Here is a 24,589-nt window from a genome sequence, read left to right as displayed (position 1 = left end):
TGGTTCATTTCTCTCTCATCCACCCCTGCTGGAATATGAGTCACTCTACTAGTCAGTGCCCCCTAGTAGCCTGTTGCTGATGCAATGATTGATGGCATGACACATTCATGGAAGGGTCCCAACCCATGTACATCTGATTACATTTATAGTAATAGAGATGGATAGCAAAATTTGCATGATGTATTTCACAGATGCTCGTTTTATTTTTATTTTAAAGTTGACATTTTTTAGTTCCTTACATTTGTAGAAGTCTAGCCATAGGAGACATGGCAATGATGTTCTATGTAGAAAATGTGTGTATTTTAGTCGACTGGTATTGGATCTAGTGTGGTATGACAATACTTAGACCCCTATTGTATATGAGACAAATGAATAAGCTCTAATACCCACTCTGATAACAAGATATTACATATGTTTTTTAATGGGAATGAAATATATCTTTGACTGTATAGGTTCATATGGTTTAGTAATAATAATGAGCGTTTTTTCTAGCTCTCCAGACATTGATAACATTCTAATTTCTTGTATAGTAGCTCTATACAGATAACAAACATTCCTCTTATGTTAGTACAGGGGATGGCAAATATGGTTATAATGCTCCACTTGACTGACGGAATAACACCAGCATAGTAGGTGTGACGTGTCTAATATGATGTTATTAACCTTGCTATAATATGAAAGTGGATTATATTGATCTGACAAAGTAGGGGTAACATTTAATCCTCATTTGACATATGATACATACTTTTCCACATAGATAGTTTGCCAGGATGAGTTACTGTGTTGCAGTGTTTAACATTGTGACAGGTTCAGAATATTATGTATCATCCTTCATATAGTATTATATGTCACATGATTGGGCAACATTAGTTGTGAGAATTACCGGTAGGGATGGGACTTCCGGTGTTACGAGTCTATCACATACTATTATTGATACCATCAGCCCATAACAAACAGAGGCCCTACAATCGAGCTACTAATCTAAACCTATTAATAACATAAGCCCCTTTTTTAACTTTTTACACTGTTTCCCCTACATGATTTTCGTAAAACCGAAAGTGAAGAGACTTCCGGTTTACTGAAACGCATACATGCGTTTCAAACACGAGTGCACAATATATGGGAGTGTTTGATTTAACACTAAGATTGGTGTTATACCTCACAGTGTAAACTTGTTATAAAGCACTATAAGTGACTACGTAAGTAATAATGGCAAAAAATTGTTTTCTCTCTCTTTTTAATAATGTAACTAAGATATAATATTTCACTTTATAACCGGAAGTAGGGTTGCACCGATACCATTTTTTTAAGACCGAGTACAAGTACCGATACTTTTTTTCAAATACTCACCGATACCAATTACCGATACTTTTTTATGTCATGACAGTTTACCTAGCACATTACAGAGTAATGATTTAATATCACTTCTTTATAATTATGAACTGTATCTCAAGACATTTTTGAAATAATAAAACTGTTTCATGTGATTGTGGTCACAAAGTTTACAGAACATGTTTATAAATAAAAATATTACAATAACATGTTAATAATAACAACAATAAATAACAGCTGCAGCAGCTAGGACTGGAAAGCTACAATTTAAAGGGGGGATTACTGGATGCAATTGGGTTGTAGGGTGCCTATATAACTCATCAATATAACATTTGTACTTAATACAAAGTAATATAATTTAATTCTGAAAATAATATTGAGGAAGGAGTATCCCAGTAATCCTCTGAGAAAAAACACAATTTATGCTTACCTGATAAATTTATTTCTCTTGTGGTGTATCCAGTTCACGGATCATCCATTACTTGTGGGATATTCTCATTCCCAACAGGAAGTTGCAAGGGGACACCCACAGCAGAGCTGTAATATAGCTCCTCCCCTAACTGTCATAGCCAGTCATTCGACCGAAAACAAGCCGAGAAAGGAGGAACCATAGGGTGTAGTGGTTACTGTAGTTTAAATTTAAAAATTACCTGCCTTAAAATGACAGGGCGGGCCGTGAACTGGATACACCACAAGAGAAATAAATTTATCAGGTAAGCATAAATTGTGTTTTCTCTTGTAAGGTGTATCCAGTCCACGGATCATCCATTACTTGTGGGATACCAATACCAAAGCTAAAGTACACGGATGAAGGGAGGGACAAGGCAGGAACTTAAATGGAAGGAACCACTGCCTGTAAAACCTTTCTCCCAAAGATAGCCTCCGAAGAAGCAAAAGTATCAAATTTGTAAAATTTAGAAAAAAGTATGAAGCGAAGACCAAGTCGCCGCCTTGCAAATCTGTTTAACAGAAGCCTCATTTTTAAAGGCCCAAGTGGAAGCCACAGCTCTAGTGGAATGAGCTGTAATCCTTTCAGGAGGCTGCTGTCCAGCAGTCTCATAGGCTAAGCGGATTAAGCTTCTTAGCCAAAAAGAAAAAGAGGTTGCCAAAGCCTTTTGATCTCTCCTCTGTCCAGAGTAGACAACAAACAAAGCAGATGTTTGACGAAAATCTTTAGTAGCTTGTAAGTAAAACTTTAAAGCACAGACCACGTCCAGATTGTGTAACACAAGGATGGAACCACAATCTCTTGATTGATATTCTTGTTAGATACCACCTTAGGTAAGAACCCAGTTTTGGTACGCAGGACTACCTTATCCGTATGAAAAATCAGATAAGGAGAATCACATTGTAAGGCAGATAGCTCAGAGACTCTACGAGCCGAGGAAATAGCTACCAAAAAAAAAAACTTTCCAAGATAAAAGTTTGATATCTATGGAATGAAGAGGTTCAAACGGAACTCCTTGAAGAACCTTAAGAACCAAGTTTAAGCTCCATGGTGGAGCAACAGGTTTAAACACAGGCTTGATTCAAACTAAAGCCTGACAAAATGCCTGAACGTCTGGAACATCTGCCAGACGCTAGTGCAAAAGAATAGACAGAGCAAAAATCTGTCCCTTTAAGAAACTAGCTGACAATCCTTTTTCCAAACCTTCTTGGAGAAAAGATAAAATCCTAATAATCCTGACCTTACTCCATGATTAACCCTTGGATTCACACCAATAAAGATATCTACGCCATACCTTATGGTAAATTTTCCTGGTGACAGGCTTTCGTGCCTGTATTAAGGTATCAATAACTGACTCAGAGAAGCCACGCTTTGATAAAATCAAGCATTCAATCTCCAGGCAGTCAGCCTCAGAGAAATTAGATTTGGATGGTTGAAAGGACCCTGAAGTAGAAGGTCCTGTCTCAGAGGCAGAGATCATGGTGGAAAGGATGACATGTCCACTAGATCTGCATACCAGGTCCTGCGTGGCCACGCAGGTGCTATCAGAATCATCGATGCTCTCTCCTGCTTGATCTTGGCAATCAGTCGAGGGAGCAGAGGAAACGGTTGAAACACATAAGCCAGGTTGAAAGACCAGGGCGCTGCTAGAGTATCTATCAGTGTCGCCTTGGGATCCCTGGACCTGGATCCGTAACACGGAAGCTTGGTGTTCTGGCGAGACGCCATGAGATCCAGTTCTGGTTTGCCCCAACGGAGAATCAGTTGTGCAAATACCTCCGGATGGAGTTCCCACTCTCCCGGATGAAAAGTCTGACGACTTAGAAAATCCGCCTCCCAGTGCTCTACACCTGGGATATGGATAGCTGATAGGTGGCAAGAGTGAATCTCTGCCCAGTGAATTATTTTTGAAACTTCTAACATCTCTAGGGAACTTCTTGTTCCCCCTCGATGGTTGATGTAAGCTACAGTCATGATGTTGACCGACTGAAATCTGATGTACCTCAGAGTTGCTAACTGAGGCCAAACCTGAAGAGCCTTGAATATCGCTCTTCGTTCCAGAATATTTATTGGAAGGAGAGACTCCTCCTGAGTCCACGATCCCTGAGCCTTCAGGGAGTTCCAGACTGCACCCCAACCTAGAAGGCTGGCATTTGTTGTTACAATAGTCCAATCTGGCCTGCGAAGGTCATAACTTTGGACAGATGGACCCGAGATAGCCACCAGGGAAGAGGATCCCTGGTCTCTTGGTCCAGATTCAGTTGAGGGGCCAAATCTGTGTAATCCCCGCTCCACTGAATGAGCCTGCATAGTTGCAGCGGTCTGAGATGTAAGCGTGCAAACGGCACTATGTCCATTGCCGCTACCATTAAGCCGATTACTTCCATACACTGAGCCACCAAAGGGCGCGGAATGGAATGAAGAACCCGACAGGAATTTAGAAGCTTTGATAACCTGGACTCCGTCAAGGTACATTTTCATTTCTACAGAATCTATCAGAGTCCCTAGAAAGGATAGAGAACACTTTTCCTCGTTCACTTTCCACCCATGCGACCTCAGAAATGCCAGTACTACGTCCGTATGAGACTTGGCAATTTGGAAGTTTGACGCCTGTATCAGGATGTCGTCTAAATAAGGGGCTACTGCTATGCCCCGCGGCCTTAGGACCGCCAAAAGCGACCCTAGAACCTTTGTAAAGATTCTTGGGGCTGTAGCTAATCCAAAGGGAAGAGCTACAACTGGTAATGCCTGTCTTGAAAGGCAAACCTGAGAAACCGATGATGATCTTTGTGTATCGGAATGTGAAGATAAGCATCCTTTAGATCCACTGTAGTTATATATTGATCCTCCTGGATCAGTGGTAGGATGGTACGAATAGTTTCCATCTTGAACGACGGAACTTTGAGGAATTTGTTTAAGATCTTTAGATCCAAAATCGGTCTGAAGGTTCCCTCTTTTTTGGGAACCACAAACAGATTTGAGTAAAAAAACCCTGTTCCTCCTTTGGAACTGGATGGATCACTCCCATAACTAGGTGGTCTCGTACACAGTGTAAGAATGCCTCACTCTTTATCTGGTTTGCAGATAATTGTGAAAGGTGAAATCTCCCTTTTGGGGGGGGGGGGAAGCTTTGAAGTCCAGAAGGTATCCCTGGGATATAATTTCCAATGCCCAGGGATCCTGAACATCTCTTGCCCACGCCTGGGCGAAGAGTGAAAGTCTGGCCCCTACTAGATCCGTTACCGGATAGGGGGTCGTTCCTTCATGCTGTCTTAGAGGCAGCAGCAGGCTTTTTGACCTGCTTACCTTTTTTCCAGGTCTGGTTTGGTCTCCAGACCGTCTTGGATTGAGCAAAAGTTCCCTCTTGTTTATTATTAGAGGAAGTTGATGCCGCACCTGCCTTGAAGTTTCGAAAGGCACGAAAATTAGACTGTTTGGCCCTAGATTTGGACCTGTCCTGAGGAAGGGCACAACCTTTTCCTCCAGGCCCGAATAGGGTCTGCCCCTTGAAGGGAATGTTAAGTAGCTTAGATTTTAAAGTCACGTCAGCTGACCATGATTTAAGCCATAGCGCTCTGCGCGCCTGTATAGCAAAACCAGAATTCTTAGCCGTTAGTTTATTCAAATGAACAATGGCATCAGAAATAAAATAATTGGCTAGCTTAAGTGCTCTAAGTTTGCCAAGTATGTCATCCAATGGAGTTTCTACCTGTAAAGCCTCTTCCAGAGACTCAAACCAGTACGCCGCAGCAGCAGTGACAGGGGCAATGCATGCAATGGGCTGTAGGATAAAACCTTGTTGAATAAATATTTTCTTAAGGTAACCTTCTAATTTTTTATCCATTGGCTCTAAAAAAGCACAACTGTCCTCGACAGGGATAGTAGTACGCTTTGCTAGAGTAGAAACTGCTCCCTCCACCTTAGGGACTGTCTGCCATAAGTCCCGTGTGGTGGCGTCTATTGGAAAACATTTTTCTAAAAATAGGAGGGGAAGAGAACGGCACACCTGGTCTATCCCATTCCTTATTAATAATTTCTGTAAACCTTTTAGGTATTGGAAAAACATCAGTACACACCGGCACTGCAAAGCATTTATCCAGTCTACAAAATTTCTCTGGCACTGCAATGGTATCACAGTCATTCAGAGCAGCTAAAACCTCCCTAAGTAACACGCGGAGGTGTTCAAGCTTAAATTTAAATGTAGAAATATTAGAATCAGGTATCTTTCCTGAGTCATTAACATCACCCACTGACTGAAGCTCTCCTTCCTCAGCTTCTGCATATTGTGAGGCAGTATCAGACATGGTTCTTAAAGCGTCAGTATGCTCTGCATTTTGTCTCACCCCAGAGCTATCTCGCTAACCTCTAAGTTCAGGTAGTCTGGCTAATACCGCTGACAGTGTATTATCCATGACTGCCGCCATGTCTTGTAAAGTAAACGCTATGGGCGCCCTAGATGTACTTGGCGCCATTTGAGCGTGAGTCCCTTGGGCGGGAGTTAAAGGGTCTGACATGTGGGGAGAGTTAGTCGGCATAACTTTCCCCTCGTCAGATTCCTCTGGTGATAATTTTTTTAAAAACAGAATATGATCTTTATTGCATAAAATGAAATCAGTACATTTGGTACACATTCTAAGAGGGGGTTCCACCATGGCTTTTAAACATAATGAACAAGGAGTTTATTCTATGTCAGACATGTTTATACAGACTAGCAATGAGACTAGCAAGCTTGGCAAACACTTTAAATCAAGTTAACAAGCAAATATAAAAAACGGTACTGTGCCTTTAAGAGAAACAAATTTTGTCAGAATTTGAAAAACAGTGAAAAAATGCAGTAAATCAAACGAAATTTTTACAGTGTATGTAATAGGCTAGCAGAGCATTGCATCCACTTGCAAATGGATGATTAACCCCTTAGTTCAAAAAACTGATCAAAAAAACAAAATAGACGTTTTTTGTTTTGTTTTGTTTGTTTTTTTAACAGTCACAACCAACTGCCACAGCAAGCTGTGGTCCTACCTTCCCCAATAAACTACTTTGGAAAGCCTTTGAGCCCTTTAGAGATGTCCTATAGCATACAGGGGACTCCTGAGGGAAGCTGGATGTCACAGTTTGTAATTTTAACTGCACCAACTGTAACTTTTATACTATAACAGTGGAAAGCCTCAGTAAAACTGTTTCTAGTCAAAATTTAAGCCAGCCATGTGGAAAAAACTAGGCCCCAATAAAGTTTTAGCACCAATGCATATATAAAAACGATTAAACATGCCAGCAAACGTTTATATTGCAATATCATAAGGGTATTACCCCTGGGAGTAAGCACGATACCAGTCGTTATTAAATCACTGTATTCAGGCTTAACTTACATTAATCCGGTATCGGCAGCATTACCTAGTGTTTTCCATCTCTAGAAAAAATTATAACTGCACATACCTGATAGCAGAATAAACTGCACGCCATTCTCTCGCTGAAGTTACCTCTTCTGTGTAATCCCCTCAGACATATGTGAGAATAGCAATGGATCTTAGTTACAACCTGCTAAGATCATAGAAACCTCAGGCAGATTCTTCTTCTATTTACTGCCTGAGATAAAATAGCACAACTCCGGTACTATTTAAAAATAAACTTTTGATTGAAGAAAATAAACTAACTATATTTAACCACTCTCTCCTACAACATCCTAGCTTGTTGAGAGTTGCAAGAGAATGACTGGGTATGACAGTTAGGGGAGGAGCTATATTACAGCTCTGCTGTGGGTGTCCTCTTGCAACTTCCTGTTGGGAATGAGAATATCCCACAAGTAATGGATGATCCGTGGACTGGATACACCTTACAAGAGAAATGGGGCATTTGCATTCTACTGACACAACAGAAAATAGGGCTGGTCTTCATATTTTTCCAGGGCTGCTTTTTATTCCCAGTCGAGCCCTGGCTAAGGTTGTTCCTCAGAGTACAGTATGTTTTGAGCAAAATTGTGCGAGAGGAGAACTAGAAGTATAACAGGCAATCTAGCAATTAGAATATTTTTTCAAAAGTTAGTGGAAAGTTCTTATTAAGGAACAGAAGCATCTCTGCATGTTCAGCTATAAGTCTGTTTCTGCTAACAGCAAGGACGTTTGACGCTAAGCTGAACAGTCTTTCACTTTTCACACTACTGTATGGGTTAGAAAGATATTTTCGGGCCATTAAATCTCAGTTTATTAACTGCCCAGTACTTCAGGGGTTTGTTTGAATGACTGCTCTGATGTACAATAATACAAATAACAGCAATTTGTATTGGCAGAACAATTTTTAGTTAAGTCTCCACTCCAGCTTAAAATGAAATGGGAACATGCAGTTTGAAAAATGCCACAAGATGGCTTATGGGTAGGAATTGGAGGTATCGGTTTAAGTATCGGGGCATTTGCACGAGTACAAGTACTCATGCAAATACTTGGTATCGGCACCGATACTAGTATCGGTATCGGTGCAACCCTAACCGGAAGTGAGGAAACTTCCTGTTTCAGTGGAACACATGGCGTGCGTTCCACTGAACTACACAGGAACTTAATTATTTGACACAGGTTGTTTGTATTGTTTTATGAATTTGATTGTTTAACACTATATAAGATTGTGATGTGACACTGTTTTTTTTATTCTGATGAAGGGGTCTGTGCGAACCCCAAAACGTCAATAAAAACTGGTTTATGACCCACTATTAACAAGTCCTGAGAGTACTTTCGTTTGTTGCTGTATACTTTTCATGTTTGCACCCAGGCATTTGACCCAGGAGGACGAATTTACTTCTAGGATTGCTTTATATATATATATATATATATATATATATATTTATTTAAACAACCTGCCAAATTAAGATATTACTTCTTATTCAAATTGCAAACAGAAGATTTATACTTGCTAAAAATACCAATTTCTTCATAATCTCAAGTAGTATCATTCAGATACTGGTAAATTACCATTTATTATCAAATCCTATAGTGAGACTGGTACCTTTCACAAATATGGCCCAGTGGCATTAATTTGATGCAACTCTCTTGATAAATATTGATCTGTATACATTATATACATACACTATATGGCTAAAAGTATGAGGACACCCCTACTAATTGTTGAGTTCGGGTGTTTCCGCCACACCCACTGCTGACAGGTGCATAAAATAGCCATGAAATATCCATAGACCAACATTGGCAGTACAATGGGTTCTACTACAGGGCTCAGTGAATTAAGCATGGCACAGTCGTAGAATGTCACCTTTGCCATAAGTAATTTTTTTCCTACTAGATCAGCCCCAGTCAACTGTAAGCTATTATTATGAAGTGGGAGCATCTAGGCACATAAAAAGCACTAATCTGTTGCCCCCGCAAATCCTGCAGGGTATGTAACCCCAGCGTAGCTTGAACCAGTGAAGACAGCGAGTTAGAGTGCCTGTCCAACAAGATTCCTATGACAGGAACCACTGTGCATACCTGTCTGCACAAATCTGGCCACAGATTGACTCAAGTCACTAGTAGGGTAGTAACTAAGTACCTTGAAATAAGAGTGCCCCTGATATAGACTTTTGCAGGGTAAACTCCCCTCCAGCAGCTGGAAACCAGAGAGGAGATTACTAGGACTGAGCGCAGGAATACTTGCACCTGCCAACTGGAGGCAGTTTGGGCGTTTCCCAGCAATACCAGAGTCTTAAGTATCCTACTACTGTACATCCCTTTCTGCCAAAAACTTTCCTCTGAGGGATATAGTTCAAATCTTCATTACCACCACTATCCTTGCCCTCTCCCTGAAGAGGCAAAGAACAAATGGGAGAGAGAGAAGTACGAGGGATAATAAAAGCTCTGGTGTGGTGTGTCTGCCACCTCCTGGTGGCCAGGTGAAAATATTTTAGACATTTGGGTGCTTCCAACTTGTGCCAACAGTTTGGGGAAAGACCATGGCTCTTGAATGGGATGTCTAACAAGCTCATATAGGTGTGATGGCCAGGTCAACATACTTTTAGTGTTTGTGCAGACAGCAAATACTTGCTAAGAAATTCAATGAATACCAATGATTCACAATTTAGATATATCGGTAAACACAATATAAACCGATTCATCTCAAAACATGTGATCACTAGGCAGTTTTAAAACAAACCATTATAAAAGAATTGAAAAACATCTCTAAACTAGATTAAAGTATTATGCATTTATTGAGTATACAATTATGCTGTATTTAAATCTCATGATTTGGATAGAACATACAATTTTAAACAACTTTCTAATCTACTTATATTATCAAATTTGCTTCATTTTCTTATTCTTTGCTAAAGAAACAGCATAGCACTACTGGCAGCTAGATGAACACATTTAGTTAGCTAATCACAAGAGACAAAATGCGTGCAGGCACCAATCAGCAGCTAGCTCCCACTAGTGTAGGATATGTGCGTATTCTTCTTCAACAAGAGACACCAAGAGAAAAAAAAACAGAATTTATGTTTACCTGATAAATTACTTTCTCCAACGGTGTGTCCGGTCCACGGCGTCATCCTTACTTGTGGGATATTCTCTTCCCCAACAGGAAATGGCAAAGAGCCCAGCAAAGCTGGTCACATGATCCCTCCTAGGCTCCGCCTACCCCAGTCATTCGACCGACGTTAAGGAGGAATATTTGCATAGGAGAAACCATATGGTACCGTGGTGACTGTAGTTAAAGAAAATAAATTATCAGACCTGATTAAAAAAACCAGGGCGGGCCGTGGACCGGACACACCGTTGGAGAAAGTAATTTATCAGGTAAACATAAATTCTGTTTTCTCCAACATAGGTGTGTCCGGTCCACGGCGTCATCCTTACTTGTGGGAACCAATACCAAAGCTTTAGGACACGGATGAAGGGAGGGAGCAAATCAGGTCACCTAAATGGAAGGCACCACGGCTTGCAAAACCTTTCTCCCAAAAATAGCCTCAGAAGAAGCAAAAGTATCAAACTTGTAAAATTTGGTAAAAGTGTGCAGTGAAGACCAAGTCGCTGCCCTACATATCTGATCAACAGAAGCCTCGTTCTTGAAGGCCCATGTGGAAGCCACAGCCCTAGTGGAATGAGCCGTGATTCTTTCGGGAGGCTGCCGTCCGGCAGTCTCGTAAGCCAATCTGATGATGCTTTTAATCCAAAAAGAGAGAGAGGTAGAAGTTGCTTTTTGACCTCTCCTTTTACCGGAATAAACAACAAACAAGGAAGATGTTTGTCTAAAATCCTTTGTAGCATCTAAATAGAATTTTAGAGCGCGAACAACATCCAGATTGTGCAACAAACGTTCCTTCTTTGACACTGGTTTCGGACACAGAGAAGGTACGATAATCTCCTGGTTAATGTTTTTGTTAGAAACAACTTTTGGAAGAAAACCAGGTTTGGTACGTAAAACCACCTTATCTGCATGGAACACCAGATAAGGAGGAGAACACTGCAGAGCAGATAATTCTGAAACTCTTCTAGCAGAAGAAATCGCAACTAAAAACAAAACTTTCCAAGATAATAACTTAATATCAACGGAATGTAGGGGTTCAAACGGAACCCCCTGAAGAACTGAAAGAACTAAGTTGAGACTCCAAGGAGGAGTCAAAGGTTTGTAAACAGGCTTAATTCTAACCAGAGCCTGAACAAAGGCTTGAACATCTGGCACAGCTGCCAGCTTTTTGTGAAGTAACACAGACAAGGCAGAAATCTGTCCCTTCAGGGAACTAGCAGATAATCCTTTTTCCAATCCTTCTTGAAGGAAGGATAGAATCTTAGGAATCTTAACCTTGTCCCAAGGGAATCCTTTAGATTCACACCAACAGAAATATTTTTTCCAAATTTTGTGGTAAATCTTTCTAGTTACAGGCTTTCTGGCCTGAACAAGAGTATCGATAACAGAATCTGAGAACCCTCGCTTCGATAAGATCAAGCGTTCAATCTCCAAGCAGTCAGCTGGAGTGAAACCAGATTCGGATGTTCGAACGGACCCTGAACAAGAAGGTCTCGTCTCAAAGGTAGCTTCCAAGGTGGAGCCGATGACATATTCACCAGATCTGCATACCAAGTCCTGCGTGGCCACGCAGGAGCTATCAAGATCACCGGCGCCCTCTCCTGATTGATCCTGGCTACCAGCCTGGGGATGAGAGGAAACGGCGGGAACACATAAGCTAGTTTGAAGGTCCAAGGTGCTACTAGTGCATCCACTAGAGCCGCCTTGGGATCCCTGGATCTGGACCCGTAGCAAGGAACTTTGAAGTTCTGACGAGAGGCCATCAGATCCATGTCTGGAATGCCCCACAGCTGAGTGACTTGGGCAAAGATTTCCGGATGGAGTTCCCACTCCCCCGGATGCAATGTCTGACGACTCAGAAAATCCGCTTCCCAATTTTCCACTCCTGGGATGTGGATAGCAGACAGGTGGCAGGAGTGAGACTCCGCCCATAGAATGATTTTGGTCACTTCTTCCATCGCTAGGGAACTCCTTGTTCCCCCCTGATGGTTGATGTACGCAACAGTTGTCATGTTGTCTGATTGAAACCGTATTAACTTGGCCCTCGCTAGCTGAGGCCAAGCCTTGAGAGCATTGAATATCGCTCTCAGTTCCAGAATATTTATCGGTAGAAGAGATTCTTCCCGAGACCAAAGACCCTGAGCTTTCAGGGATCCCCAGATCGCGCCCCAGCCCATCAGACTGGCGTCGGTCGTGACGATGACCCACTCCGGTCTGCGGAATGTCATCCCTTGTGACAGGTTGTCCAGGGACAGCCACCAACGGAGTGAGTCTCTGGTCCTCTGATTTACTTGTATCTTCGGAGACAAGTCTGTATAGTCCCCATTCCACTGACTGAGCATGCACAGTTGTAATGGTCTTAGATGAATGCGCGCAAAAGGAACTATGTCCATTGCCGCTACCATCAAACCGATCACTTCCATGCACTGCGCTATGGAAGGAAGAGGAACGGAATGAAGTATCCGACAAGAGTCTAGAAGTTTTGTTTTTCTGGCCTCTGTCAGAAAAATCCTCATTTCTAAGGAGTCTATTATTGTTCCCAAGAAGGGAACCCTTGTTGACGGAGATAGAGAACTCTTTTCCACGTTCACTTTCCATCCGTGAGATCTGAGAAAGGCCAGGACAACGTCCGTGTGAGCCTTTGCTTGAGGAAGGGACGACGCTTGAATCAGAATGTCGTCCAAGTAAGGTACTACAGCAATGCCCCTTGGTCTTAGCACAGCTAGAAGGGACCCTAGTACCTTTGTGAAAATCCTTGGAGAGCTTGTTCTTGGAAGACGCATCAGCTGACCAAGATTTCAACCAAAGCGCTCTGCGCGCCACAATAGCAAACCCTGAATTCTTAGCCGCTAACCTAGCCAATTGCAAAGTGGCGTCTAGGGTGAAAGAATTAGCCAATTTGAGAGCATTGATTCTGTCCATAATCTCCTCATAAGGGGGAGAATCACTATCGACCGCCTTTATCAGCTCATCGAACCAGAAACATGCGGCTGTAGCTACAGGGACAATGCATGAAATAGGTTGTAGAAGGTAACCCTGCTGAACAAACATCTTTTTAAGTAAACCTTCTAATTTTTTATCCATAGGATCTTTAAAAGCACAACTATCCTCTATGGGTATAGTGGTGCGTTTGTTTAAAGTGGAAACCGCTCCCTCGACCTTGGGGACTGTCTGCCATAAGTCCTTTCTGGGTCGACCATAGGAAACAATTTTTTAAATATGGGGGGAGGGACGAAAGGAATACCGGGCCTTTCCCATTCTTTATTAACAATGTCCGCCACCCGCTTGGGTATAGGAAAAGCTTCTGGGAGTCCCGGGACCTCTAGGAACTTGTCCATTTTACATAGTTTCTCTGGGATGACCAACTTGTCACAATCATCCAGAGTGGATAATACCTCCTTGAGCAGAATGCGGAGATGTTCCAACTTAAATTTAAACGTAATCACATCAGGTTCAGCTTGTTGAGAAATGTTCCCTGAATCAGTAATTTCTCCCTCAGACAAAACCTCCCTGGCCCCATCAGACTGGGTTAGGGGCCCTTCAGAACCATTATTATCAGCGTCGTCATGCTCTTCAGTATCTAAAACAGAGCAGTCACGCTTACGCTGGTAAGTGTTCATTTTGGCTAAAATGTTTTTGACAGAATTATCCATTACAGCCGTTAATTGTTGCATTGTAAGGAGTATTGGCGCGCTAGATGTACTAGGGGCCTCCTGAGTGGGCAAGACTCGTGTAGACGAAGGAGGGAATGATGCAGTACCATGCTTACTCCCCTCACTTGAGGAATCATCTTGGGCATCATTGTCATTGTCACATAAATCACATTTATTTAAATGAATAGGAATTCTGGCTTCCCCACATTCAGAACACAGTCTATCTGGTAGTTCAGACATGTTAAACAGGCATAAACTTGATAACAAAGTACAAAAAACGTTTTAAAATAAAACCGTTACTGTCACTTTAAATTTTAAACTGAACACACTTTATTACTGCAATTGCGAAAAAACATGAAGGAATTGTTCAAAATTCACCAAATTTTCACCACAGTGTCTTAAAGCCTTAAAAGTATTGCACACCAAATTTGGAAGCTTTAACCCTTAAAATAACGGAACCGGAGCCGTTTTTAACTTTAACCCCTTTACAGTCCCTGGTATCTGCTTTGCTGAGACCCAACCAAGCCCAAAGGGGAATACGATACCAAATGACGCCTTCAGAAAGTCTTTTCTAAGTATCAGAGCTCCTCTCACATGCGACTGCATGTCATGCCTCTCAAAAACAAGTGCGCAACACCGGCGCGAAAATGAGGCTCTGCCTATGATTTGGGAAAGCCCCTAAATAATAAGGAGTCTAAAACAGTGCCTGCCGATATTATTATATCAAAATACCCAGATAAAATGATTCCTCAAGGCTAAATATGTGTTAATAATGAATCGATTTAGCCCAGAAAAAGTCTACAGTCTTAATAAGCCCTTGTGAAGCCCTTATTTACGATCTTTATAAACATGGCTTACCGGATCCCATAGGGAAAATGACAGCTTCCAGCATTACATCGTCTTGTTAGAATGTGTCATACCTCAAGCAGCAAGAGACTGCTCACTGTTCCCCCAACTGAAGTTAATTGCTCTCAACAGTCCTGTGTGGAACAGCCATGGATTTTAGTGACGGTTGCTAAAATCATTTTCCTCATACAAACAGAAATCTTCATCTCTTTTCTGTTTCTGAGTAAATAGTACATACCAGCACTATTTTAAAATAACAAACTCTTGATTGAATAATAAAAACTACAGTTAAACACTAAAAAACTCTAAGCCATCTCCGTGGAGATGTTGCCTGTACAACGGCAAAGAGAATGACTGGGGTAGGCGGAGCCTAGGAGGGATCATGTGACCAGCTTTGCTGGGCTCTTTGCCATTTCCTGTTGGGGAAGAGAATATCCCACAAGTAAGGATGACGCCGTGGACCGGACACACCTATGTTGGAGAAAAGCACATTTAAAAATAGAAGTGAATTGAAAAGCGTCTTAAAATAACATGTTCTATCTGAATCATACAAGTTTATTTTTGACTTTCCTATCCCTTTAATAAAAGAAGTAAAATTGAAAAGTAATTAATCCCACTCACCTCAAAGACAGAAACATATGAAAAAAAATTAAAATTACCTTAAAGAGTCTGAATGCAGTCATCCAACATGTCCTGCTTTGTTCATCTTCTGCACACAGAAATCGCAGCTCTTTTACCTCGTTTCGCACTCTGTTAGGCTACAACAAAATTAAGTTATTCTTAATTAATGAAATAAAGAAATTGTAAGTTTATGCTATGCTAAAAATGGAAGACTTCTATACATGAGTGTTGTGCCTATAGGTGTCAGAGGGTGGTTCTGACTGCATAGTATTCTAGAACCTAAGAGTTTACTCTCCTGAGCTGGCTGCCCTCTATCTCTCCTATAAGACTTCTATACATGAGTGTTGTGCCTATAGGTGTCAGAGGGTGGTTCTGACTGCATAGTATTCTAGAACCTAACGGCTAGATTTAGAGTTGGGCGGTAGCCGTCAAAACCAGCTTTAGAGGCTCCTAACGCTGGTTTTTACCGCCCTCTGGTATTTGGAGCCAGTCATTAAAGGGTCTAACGCTCACTTTCCATACCGCAGATCCCCTTACGTCAATTGCGTATCCTATCTTTTCAATGGGATCTTTCTAACGCCGGTATTTAGAGTCTTGGCTGAAGTGAGCGTTAGAAATCTAACGACAAAACTCCAGCCGCAGAAAAAAGTCAGTAGTTAAGAGCTTTCTGGGCTAACGCCGGTTCATAAAGCTCTTAACTACTGTGCTCTAAAGTACACCAACACCCATAAACTACCTATGTACCCCTAAACTGAGGTCCCCCCACATCGCCGCCACTATATTTAAATTTTTTAACCCCTAATCTGCCGCTCCGTACACTGCCGCCACTTACGTTATCCCTATGTACCCCTAATCTGCTGCCCCTAACACCGCCGACCCCTATATTATATTTATTAACCCCTAATCTGCCCCCACAACGTTGCCACCAGCTACCTACAATAATTAACCCCTAATCTTCTGACCGGAGCTCACAGCTAGTATAATAAATGTATTAACCCCTAATCCGCCTCACTCCCGCCTCAATAACCCTATAATAAATAGTATTAACCCCTAATCTGCCCTCCCTAACATCGCCGACAGCTAACTTCAAGTATTAACCCCTAATCTGCTGACCGGAGCTCACCGCTACTCTAATAAATGGATTAACCCCTAAAGCCAAGTCTAACCCTAACACTAACAACCCCCTAAGTTAAATATAATTTAAATCTAACGAAATAAATTAACTCTTATTATATAAATTATTCCTATTTAAAGCTAAATACTTACCTATAAAATAAATCCTAATATAGCTACAATATAAATTATAATTATATTGTACCTATTTTAGGATTAATATTTATTTTACAGGCAACTTTGTAATTATTTTAACCAGGTACAATAGCTATTAAATAGTTAATAACTATTTAATAGCTAAGATAGTTAAAATAATTACAAAATTACCTGTAAAATAAATCCTAACCTAAGTTACAATTAAACCTAACACTACACTATCATTAAATTAATTAAATACAATACCTACAATTATCTACAATTAAACCTAACACTACACTATCAATAAATTAATTAAATACAATACCTACAATTACCTACAATTAAACCTAACACTACACTATGAATAAATACATTAAATACCTACAAATACAATGAAATTAACTAAAGTACAAAAAATAAAAAAGAACTAAGTTACAAAAAATAAAAAAATATTTACAAACATTAGAAACATATTACAACAATTTTAAACTAATTACACCTACTCTAAGCCCCCTAATAAAATAACAAAGCCCGCCAAAATAAAAAAATGCCCTACCCTATTCTAAAATAAAAATAGAAAAGCTCTTTTATCTTACCAGCCCTGAAAAGGGCCCTTTTCGGGGCATGCCCCAAATAATTCAGCTCTTTTGCCTGTAAAAAAAAAAACATACAATACCCCCCCCCCAACATTACAACCCACCACCCACATACCCCTAATCTAACCCAAACCCCCCTTAAATAAACCTAACACTAAGCCCCTGAAGATCTCCCTACCTTGTCTTCACCACACCGGGTCCCGATCTGTCCAGAAGAGCCTCCGAAATCTTCCTCCAAGCCCAAGCAGGGGCTGAAGAGTGACGTCCATCCTCCGGCTGAAGTCTGGATCCAACCGGCAAATGAAGAAGTCCATCTTCGGGAAGAAATCTTCATCCTATCCGGGCAGAAGAGGACATCCGGACCGGCAACCATCTTGATCCAAGCGGCATCTTCTATCTTCATCCGATGAGGAACGGCTCCATCTTGAAGACCTCCAGCGCGGACCGATCCTCTTCTTCCGATGTCCAACTTAAGAATGACGGTTCCTTTAAGGGACGTCATCCAAGATGGCGTCCCTCGAATTCCGATTGGCTGATAGGATTCTATCAGCCAATCGGAATTAAGGTAGGAAAATTCTGATTGGCTGATGGAATCAGCCAATCAGAATCAAGTTCAATCCGATTGGCTGATCCGATCAGCCAATCAGATTGAGCTCGCATTCTATTGGCTGATCGGAACAGCCAATAGAATGCGAGCTCAATCTGATTGGCTGATCGGATCAGCCAATCGGATTGAACTTGATTCATACCTTAATTCCGATTGGCTGATAGAATCCTATCAGCCAATCGGAATTCGAGGGACGCCATCTTGGATGACGTCCCTTAAAGGAACCGTCATTCGTCGGAAGAAGAGGATGGATCCGCGGTGGAGGTCTTCAAGATGGAGACGGTCGTCATCGGATGAAGATAGAAGATGCCGCTTGGAAGAAGATGGTTGCCGGTCCGGATCTACTCTTCTGCCCAGATAGGATGAAGACTTTGGAGCCTCTTCTGGACCTCTTCAGCCGGATGATGGATGTCTAGCCCCCGCTTGGGCTTGGATGAAGATTTCGGAGCCTGGAACGATCGGTGATACCTGGCATGGTGAAGACAAGGTAGGAAGATCTTCAGGGGCTTAGTGTTAGGTTTATTTAAGGGGGGTTTGGGTTAGATTAGGGGTATATGGGTGGTGGGTTGTAATGTTGAGGGGGGGGGGATTTTATGTTTTTTTTTTTACAGGCAAAACAGCTGAATTCTTTGGGGCATGCCCCGCAAAGGGCCCTTTTAAGGGCTGGTAAGGTAAAAGAGCTTTGAACTTTTGTAATTTAGAATAGGGTAGGGCATTTTTTTATTTTGGGGGTCTTTGTTATTTTATTAGGGGGCTTAGAGTAGGTGTAATTAGTTTAGAATTGTTGTAATTTATTTCTAATGTTTGTAAATATTTTTTTATTTTTTGTAACTTAGTTCTTTTTTATTTTTTGTACTTTAGTTAGTTTATTTAATTGTATTTATTTGTAGGAATTGTATTTAATTTATTTATTGATAGTGTAGTGTTAGGTTTAATTGTAGATAATTGTAGGTATTTTATTTAATTAATTTATTGATAGTGTAGTGTTAGGTTTAATTGTAACTTAGGTTAGGATTTATTTTACAGGTAATTTTGTAATTATTTTAACTAGGTAACTATTAAATAGTTATTAACTATTTAATAGATATTGTACCTGGTTAAAATAATTACAAAGTTGCCTGTAAAATAAATACTAATCCTAAAATAGCTACAATATAATTATAATTTATATTGTAGCTATATTAGGGTTTATTTTACAGGTAAGTATTTAGCTTTAAATAGGAATAATTTATTTAATAAGAGTTAATTTATTACGTTAGATTTAAATTATATTTAATTTAGGGGGGTGTTAGGGTTAAAGTTAGACTTAGCTTTAGGGGTTAATAAAACATAATTTATGTAAGAACTTACCTGATAAATTCATTTCTTTCATATTAACAAGAGTCCATGAGCTAGTGACGTATGGGATATACATTCCTACCAGGAGGGGCAAAGTTTCCCAAACCTTAAAATGCCTATAAATACACCCCTCACCACACCCACAAATCAGTTTAACGAATAGCCAAGAAGTGGGGTGATAAGAAAAAGTGCGAAGCATATAAAATAAGGAATTGGAATAATTGTGCTTTATACAAAAAAATCATAACCACCACAAAAAAGGGTGGGCCTCATGGACTCTTGTTAATATGAAAGAAATGAATTTATCAGGTAAGTTCTTACATAAATTATGTTTTCTTTCATGTAATTAACAAGAGTCCATGAGCTAGTGACGTATGGGATAATGACTACCCAAGATGTGGATCTTTCCACACAAGAGTCACTAGAGAGGGAGGGATAAAATAAAGACAGCCAATTCCTGCTGAAAATAATCCACACCCAAAATAAAGTTTAACAAAAAACATAAGCAGAAGATTCAAACTGAAACCGCTGCCTGAAGAACTTTTCTACCAAAAACTGCTTCAGAAGAAGAAAATACATCAAAATGGTAGAATTTAGTAAAAGTATGCAAAGAAGACCAAGTTGCTGCTTTGCAGATCTGGTCAACCGAAGCTTCATTCCTAAACGCCCAGGAAGTAGATACTGACCTAGTAGAATGAGCTGTAATTCTTTGAGGCGGAGTTTTACCCGACTCAACATAGGCAAGATGAATTAAAGATTTCAACCAAGATGCCAAAGAAATGGCAGAAGCTTTCTGGCCTTTCCTAGAACCGGAAAAGATAACAAATAGACTAGAAGTCTTACGGAAAGATTTCGTAGCTTCAACATAATATTTCAAAGCTCTAACAACATCCAAAGAATGCAATGATTTCTCCTTAGAATTCTTAGGATTAGGACATAATGAAGGAACCACAATTTCTCTACTAATGTTGTTGGAATTCACAACTTTAGGTAAAAATTCAAAAGAAGTTCGCAACACCGCCTTATCCTGATGAAAAATCAGAAAAGGAGACTCACACGAAAGAGCAGATAATTCAGAAACTCTTCTAGCAGAAGAGATGGCCAAAAGGAACAAAACTTTCCAAGAAAGTAATTTAATGTCCAATGAATGCAGAGGTTCAAACGGAGGAGCTTGAAGAGCTCCCAGAACCAAATTCAAACTCCAAGGAGGAGAAATTGACTTAATGACAGGTTTTATACGAACCAAAGCTTGTACAAAACAATGAATATCAGGAAGAATAGCAATCTTTCTGTGAAAAAGAACAGAAAGAGCAGAGATTTGTCCTTTCAAAGAACTTGCGGACAAACCCTTATCCAAACCATCCTGAAGAAATTGTAAAATTCTCGGTATTCTAAAAGAATGCCAAGAAAAATGATGAGAAAGACACCATGAAATATAAGTCTTCCAGACTCTATAATATATCTCTCGAGATACAGATTTACGAGCCTGTAACATAGTATTAATCACGGAGTCAGAGAAACCTCTATGACCAAGAATCAAGCGTTCAATCTCCATACCTTTAAATTTAAGGATTTCAGATCCGGATGGAAAAAAGGACCTTGTGACAGAAGGTCTGGTCTTAACGGAAGAGTCCATGGCTGGCAAGATGCCATCCGGACAAGATCCGCATACCAAAACCTGTGAGGCCATGCCGGAGCTATTAGCAGAACAAACGAGCATTCCCTCAGAATCTTGGAGATTACTCTTGGAAGAAGAACTAGAGGCGGAAAGATATAGGCAGGATGATACTTCCAAGGAAGTGATAATGCATCCACTGCCTCCGCCTGAGGATCCCGGGATCTGGACAGATACCTGGGAAGTTTCTTGTTTAGATGAGAGGCCATCAGATCTATCTCTGGGAGCCCCCACAATTGAACAATCTGAAGAAATACCTCTGGGTGAAGAGACCATTCGCCCGGATGCAACGTTTGGCGACTGAGATAATCCGCTTCCCAATTGTCTACACCTGGGATATGAACCGCAGAGATTAGACAGGAGCTGGATTCCGCCCAAACCAAAATTCGAGATACTTCTTTCATAGCCAGAGGACTGTGAGTCCCTCCTTGATGATTGATGTATGCCACAGTTGTGACATTGTCTGTCTGAAAACAAATGAACGATTCTCTCTTCAGAAGAGGCCAAAACTGAAGAGCTCTGAAAATTGCACGGAGTTCCAAAATATTGATCGGTAATCTCACCTCCTGAGATTCCCAAACTCCTTGTGCCGTCAGAGATCCCCACACAGCTCCCCAACCTGTGAGACTTGCATCTGTTGAAATTACAGTCCAGGTCGGAAGAACAAAAGAAGCCCCCTGAATTAAACGATGGTGATTTGTCCACCACGTTAGAGAGTGTCGAACAATCGGTTTTAAAGATATTAATTGAGATATCTTCGTGTAATCCCTGCACCATTGGTTCAGCATACAGAGCTGAAGAGGTCGCATGTGAAAACGAGCAAAGGGGATCGCGTCCGATGCAGCAGTCATAAGACCTAGAATTTCCATGCATAAGGCTACCGAAGGGAATGATTGTGACTGAAGGTTTCGACAAGCTGTAATCAATTTTAGACGTCTCTTGTCTGTTAAAGACAGAGTCATGGACACTGAATCTATCTGGAAACCCAGAAAGGTTACCCTTGATTGAGGAATCAAAGAACTTTTTGGTAAATTGATCCTCCAACCATGATCTTGAAGAAACAACACAAGTCGATTCGTATGAGACTCTGCTAAATGTAAAGACGGAGCAAGTACCAAGATATCGTCCAAATAAGGAAATACCACAATACCCTGTTCTCTGATTACAGACAGAAGGGCACCGAGAATCTTTGTGAAAATTCTTGGAGCTGTAGCAAGGCCAAACGGTAGAGCCACAAATTGGTAATGCTTGTCTAGAAAAGAGAATCTCAGGAACTGATAATGATCTGGATGAATCGGAATATGCAGATATGCATCCTGTAAATCTATTGTGGACATATAATTCCCTTGCTGAACAAAAGGCAATATAGTCCTTACAGTTACCATCTTGAACGTTGGTATCCTTACATAACGATTCAATAATTTTAGATCCAGAACTGGTCTGAAGGAATTCTCCTTCTTTGGTACAATGAAGAGATTTGAATAAAACCCCATCCCCTGTTCCGGAACTGGAACTGGCATAATTACTCCAGCCAACTCTAGATCTGAAACACAATTCAGAAATGCTTGAGCTTTCACTGGATTTACTGGGACATGGGAAAGAAAAAATCTCTTTGCAGGAGGTCTCATCTTGAAACCAATTCTGTACCCTTCTGAAACAATGTTCTGAATCCAAAGATTGTGAACAGATTTGATCCAAATTTCTTTGAAAAAACGTAACCTGCCCCCTACCAGCTGAACTGGAATGAGGGCCGTACCTTCATGTGAACTTAGAAGCAGGCTTTGCCTTTCTAGCAGGCTTGGATTTATTCCAGACTGGAGATGGTTTCCAAACTGAAACTGCTCCTGAGGACGAAGGATCAGGCTTTTGTTCTTTGTTGAAACGAAAGGAACGAAAACGATTGTTAGCCCTGTTTTTACCTTTAGATTTTTTATCCTGTGGTAAAAAAGTTCCTTTCCCACCAGTAACAGTTGAAATAATAGAATCCAACTGAGAACCAAATAATTTGTTTCCCTGGAAAGAAATGGAAAGTAGAGTTGATTTAGAAGCCATATCAGCATTCCAAGTCTTAAGCCATAAAGCTCTTCTGGCTAAGATAGCCAGAGACATAAATCTAACATCAACTCTAATAATATCAAAAATGGCATCACAGATGAAATTATTAGCATGCTGGAGAAGAATAATAATATCATGAGAATCACGATTTGTTACTTGTTGCGCTAGAGTTTCCAACCAAAAAGTTGAAGCTGCAGCAACATCAGCCAATGATATAGCAGGTCTAAGAAGATTACCTGAACATAGATAAGCTTTTCTTAGAAAAGATTCAATTTTTCTATCTAAAGGATCCTTAAACGAGGTACCATCTGACGTAGGAATGGTAGTACGTTTAGCAAGGGTAGAAATAGCCCCATCAACTTTAGGGATTTTGTCCCAAAATTCTAACCTGTCAGGCGGAACAGGATATAATTGCTTAAAACGTTTAGAAGGAGTAAATGAATTACCCAATTTATCCCATTCCTTAGCAATTACTGCAGAAATAGCATTAGGAACAGGAAAGACTTCTGGAATAACCGCAGGAGCTTTAAAAACCTTATCCAAACGTATAGAATTAGTATCAAGAGGACTAGAATCCTCTATTTCTAAAGCAATTAGTACTTCTTTAAGTAAAGAGCGAATAAATTCCATCTTAAATAAATATGAAGATTTATCAGCATCAATCTCTGAGACAGAATCCTCTGAACTAGAAGAGTCCAAAGAATCAGAATGATGGTGTTCATTTAAAAATTCATCTGTAGAGAGAGAAGATTTAAAAGACTTTTTACGTTTACTAGAAGGAGAAATAACAGACAAAGCCTTCTTTATGGATTCAGAAACAAAATCTCTTATGTTATCAGGAACATTCTGCACCTTAGATGTTGAGGGAACTGCAACAGGCAATGGTACATCACTAAAGGAAATATTATCTGCTTTAACAAGTTTGTCATGACAATTAATACAAACAACAGCTGGAGAAATAGCTACCAAAAGTTTACAGCAGATACACTTAGCTTTGGTAGATCCAGCAGGCAGTGGTTTTCCTGTAGTATCTTCTGGCTCAGATGCAACGTGAGACATCTTGCAATATGTAAGAGAAAAAACAACATATAAAGCAAAATAAATCAAATTCCTTATAAGACAGTTTCAGGAATGGGAAAAAAATGCCAAACATCAAGCTTCTAGCAACCAGAAGCAAATGAAAATGAGACTGAAATAATGTGGAGACAAAAGCGACGCCCATATTTTTTGGCGCCAAATAAGACGCCCACATTATTTGGCGCCTAAATGCTTTTGGCGCCAAAAATGACGCCACATCCGGAACGCCGACATTTTTGGCGCAAAATAACGTCAAAAAATGACGCAACTTCCGGCGACACGTATGACGCCGGAAACGGAAATGAATTTTTGCGCCAAAAAAATCCGCGCCAAAAATGACGCAATAAAATGAAGCATTTTCAGCCCCCGCGAGCCTAACAGCCCACAGGGAAAAAAGTCAAATTTTTGAGGTAAGACAAAATATGATAATTTAAAGCATAATCCCAAATATGAAACTGACTGTCTGGAAATAAGGAAAGTTGAACATTCTGAGTCAAGGCAAATAAATGTTTGAATACATATATTTAGAACTTTATAAATAAAGTGCCCAACCATAGCTTAGAGTGTCACAGAAAATAAGACTTACTTACCCCA

General features: G+C 40.4%; 1 protein-coding gene across 1 annotated transcript in view; it reads right to left on the bottom strand.

Annotated features, from left to right (window-relative positions):
• The window catches only part of GRB10 (growth factor receptor bound protein 10), a 647,881-nt gene that overhangs the window by 49,677 nt on the left and 573,615 nt on the right, over window positions 1–24,589 (bottom strand). The window contains exon 9 of the mRNA XM_053714305.1: window positions 15,435–15,533. Coding sequence (XP_053570280.1) covers window positions 15,435–15,533 — 99 coding nt within the window. The remainder of the gene's footprint in view (window positions 1–15,434; window positions 15,534–24,589) is intronic.

Source organism: Bombina bombina, chromosome 5 (genome assembly GCF_027579735.1).
Source record: "Bombina bombina isolate aBomBom1 chromosome 5, aBomBom1.pri, whole genome shotgun sequence".
Classification (NCBI taxonomy): Eukaryota; Metazoa; Chordata; class Amphibia; order Anura; family Bombinatoridae; genus Bombina; species Bombina bombina.
The sequence above is the reverse complement of the archived record's forward strand: the minus strand, read 5'-3'. Positions and strand labels throughout refer to the sequence as shown.